This window comes from Triticum aestivum, chromosome 2D (assembly GCF_018294505.1).
Source record: "Triticum aestivum cultivar Chinese Spring chromosome 2D, IWGSC CS RefSeq v2.1, whole genome shotgun sequence".
Classification (NCBI taxonomy): Eukaryota; Viridiplantae; Streptophyta; class Magnoliopsida; order Poales; family Poaceae; genus Triticum; species Triticum aestivum.
Window position 1 is genome coordinate 259,462,984 of NC_057799.1, and position 2,598 is coordinate 259,465,581.

Consider the following 2,598-nt stretch of genomic DNA (forward strand, 5'->3'; position numbering starts at 1 on the left):
TGGCGGGCTGGGTGATATATATATATGGACTGGGCTATTCTGTTACTAGTAACAAAATATTACTCTATTACCCCTGGACACTATAAGGCCTTATACAATGGGAGGTGCTTAGGATAGATGCTTAGAAAAATAAACCAAGATTTTTTTAAGCACCGGTGCTTATTTATAAAAAATAGACGCTTAACTAAGCGTCTCTTCTATAGAAATAGGCACAGAGAAACCCGATTTATTTTTCTGAGCACATCGCCTCAGCATCTCCCGTTGTATGAGACCTAAGGACCTGATCTCTAGTTTCCGGATCGGTGGCACGTGAAGAAGCACCCATCCCGCCGGATGACCCACTCCCGACCCCCGCCCCAATCTCACCTTCTCTGGCTAGATCCCGGCGGCGCCCCGGCCCCCACCTTTTCCCTTGCTGAATCCCGATGCCGCCCAGCCCGCCACCTTATCCCCTGCTGGATCCCGGTGCCGCTCCGCCCCCACCCTCTTCCTGGCTAGAGCTCGGCATCGCCCCGCCCGCCACCTTCTCCCCGGCTGGAGCCCGGCGCCGTCCCGCCCCCCACCTTCTCCCCGGCTGGCTCATGGCGCCGCCCCGACCCCCACCTTCTTCCCGTCTGGCACCTGGCGCCGCCCCCTGCTTCCACCCGCCATCGCCACCACCACCTGCTTCCACGGTTCCACCCGCCACCGTCCGCCCCCTGCTTCCAGCCACCGCTGCCCCTCCGCCTTCTTTCGCTGGTGGACCAACCTCGCTGCCGTGCTACACGGTCAAGGTCGCGCGGGAGACGTCGTCCCTAGCCCAGCCGATGTGGCCCGGCACCCTGACCACCGCCATGCCCCTGCGCCTTGACTATCGCCGATGTCCAACGCCACGGTGCCTCCCATGGCGGCCGTTCACTGCCGCCACCCTGGGCCGTTCAACAACACAGCGCCGAGCCGTTAAACGCCGCAGCTCTACCACCATTCGCAACTCCGACTTTCATGGTGTGTTTCTGGAGGTTCAGTTTTTTCAGTGTATGTTTTGTACGCTTTTCAGTTCACCTACTTAACGAATGCATGTCCAGTTTCCTCTCTATTTCCCCATGTCAATTGCTGAAATATTGCTGGCCGGTATGTTTACTTATTACCATAAACCTTTATGCATCACTTTCAAGCCCTCAGACCATTTTATTTCTCTGGCATAATTTCCTTAACGAATGTCGGCCAGTATGCTTTTCTAGAGGTTCAGTTGCTATTTGCTGATCGCTGCATATTTGCATAAAAGCTCTGAAAAAGTTCGGTCAGAATCCCCTAGATGGTTCGAACGCCAGACCCTGGTACGTTCACCTTGACAAAACCTCATCTTATTCCTATTTTTTGCAGGTTGCAGCAAGAACAAGATGCCAAAGTAAAAGTCTCCAAAAAAGCCTAATCTTTGCATCTTTCGGTACTCACTCAAGTGAAGTCTCGATTTCTTCTAAATCTGAAGTTCAAGTTCTCTGAAACATTTGGCAATAGTTCGGCGAAAAGGTTTACCTCAGTACAAAAGTAAGGGTACCTTCTGTGTCTTCTTCTGAACCTACGTTTTCTGAACCAAATGTATCTGCATTTTAGCTCCGTATGTGAAATATCCTTAGGAATATACAACAATAGTATAGTTCAATGTCCTTTGAGGAATCTAAAAATCTTTCAACAATGTTACCCAAATAAATAACGACAATGACTAAACTGGAGGATTTACAGTAGTTACGAGCAGTTGATGCAGGGCGGCTCGAGATCCTTACTCCATCTCGTGGTGTGCAGTTTTGTAATTGTGTGCTTCAAGAGTTAATTTAATAACAATTGTATTCAAAAACTTTGTTTCTTTACCCAACCAAATTCTGAACATGTTTCTACTTTCTGCAGGTCCTTGTTGGGATGAGAGGGATGACTAGAATGCTCTGGGAAATATCTTTACTTGACCCAGAGGCGGTATGCTTTTATTGATCTCCTTTGTAGTGCTATGGGTGCTGTAATAAGAGCAAATTACATATTAACTTGTATATCTAGGAATACTGTGTGGACTAGAAAATGTATTATTTTAGTATCTTGAGATCTTCAGTCAAGTTTGTGTGCCCAAGCTGAGCTTAATTTGTCCATGTACAGTAATAATTAGTGTGTTAGTTGTGCATTGCAGAGTTTTGATAGAATTGGTACTTAGTTTGGTTTGCGATATTTAAACTTATCCATCACTGTATATCTATGTTGATGCTTGTAATTTAACTTTGTGTTCCTGGGATTCGTTTTAGAGGTCTCTATTCCAGAGTGCGAGAGGGATTGGTGTTAAATGTCAAACTTATGTTTGCGTGTGCAGTTGTACTTGGTAAGATGTATACTGCACATCAGTGTAGTAAGAGAAATAAAAAAAATTGCAGCTAATTATTTAGATGTTAGATTGTCTAGTGGTTTTTTTCCACAGATATTGCAAAAAAAGATCTCACTTTCTTTTGCACTTAGTTCATGTGATCAATTGTGATAAGTTCGGAGAAGTTTATAATACCTCCAAAGGACTGAGAATTTTGTTCTTGCGTCAAGTGTCACTACATCTGTTTTCATAGATTATGTTCAGCACAGTGCGTT

The 2,598-nt window shown here is 46.0% G+C and overlaps 1 protein-coding gene across 2 annotated transcripts; it reads left to right on the plus strand.

The window, feature by feature from the left end:
• The first annotated feature begins 291 nt into the window (after positions 1-291).
• On the plus strand, positions 292-2,215 carry LOC123052719 (extensin). 2 transcript variants are annotated; one of them, XM_044476041.1, is made up of 3 exons: positions 292-1,014; positions 1,363-1,527; positions 1,885-2,215. In XM_044476041.1, the coding sequence occupies exons 1-2, from the start codon at positions 426-428 to the stop codon at positions 1,389-1,391; spliced, it is 618 nt and encodes a 205-aa protein (XP_044331976.1). In that variant the 5' UTR covers positions 292-425; the 3' UTR covers positions 1,392-1,527; positions 1,885-2,215. The 2 variants fall into 2 exon arrangements, with proteins under 2 accessions (XP_044331976.1, XP_044331977.1); XM_044476042.1 differs by having other exon boundaries at positions 295-984.
• The last annotated feature ends 383 nt before the right edge of the window (positions 2,216-2,598 follow it).

What these genes read in the sequence shown, in the direction of transcription:
- LOC123052719 (XM_044476041.1), top strand. Translation starts at nt 426, where the DNA reads ATGCCGCCCAGCCCGCCACCTTATCCCCTGCTGGATCCCGGTGCCGCT. An exon ending in GGAGGTTCAGTTTTTTCAGT is followed by an intron (nt 1,015 to 1,362) that starts GTATGTTTTGTA and finishes TATTTTTTGCAG; the next exon opens with GTTGCAGCAAGAACAAGATG.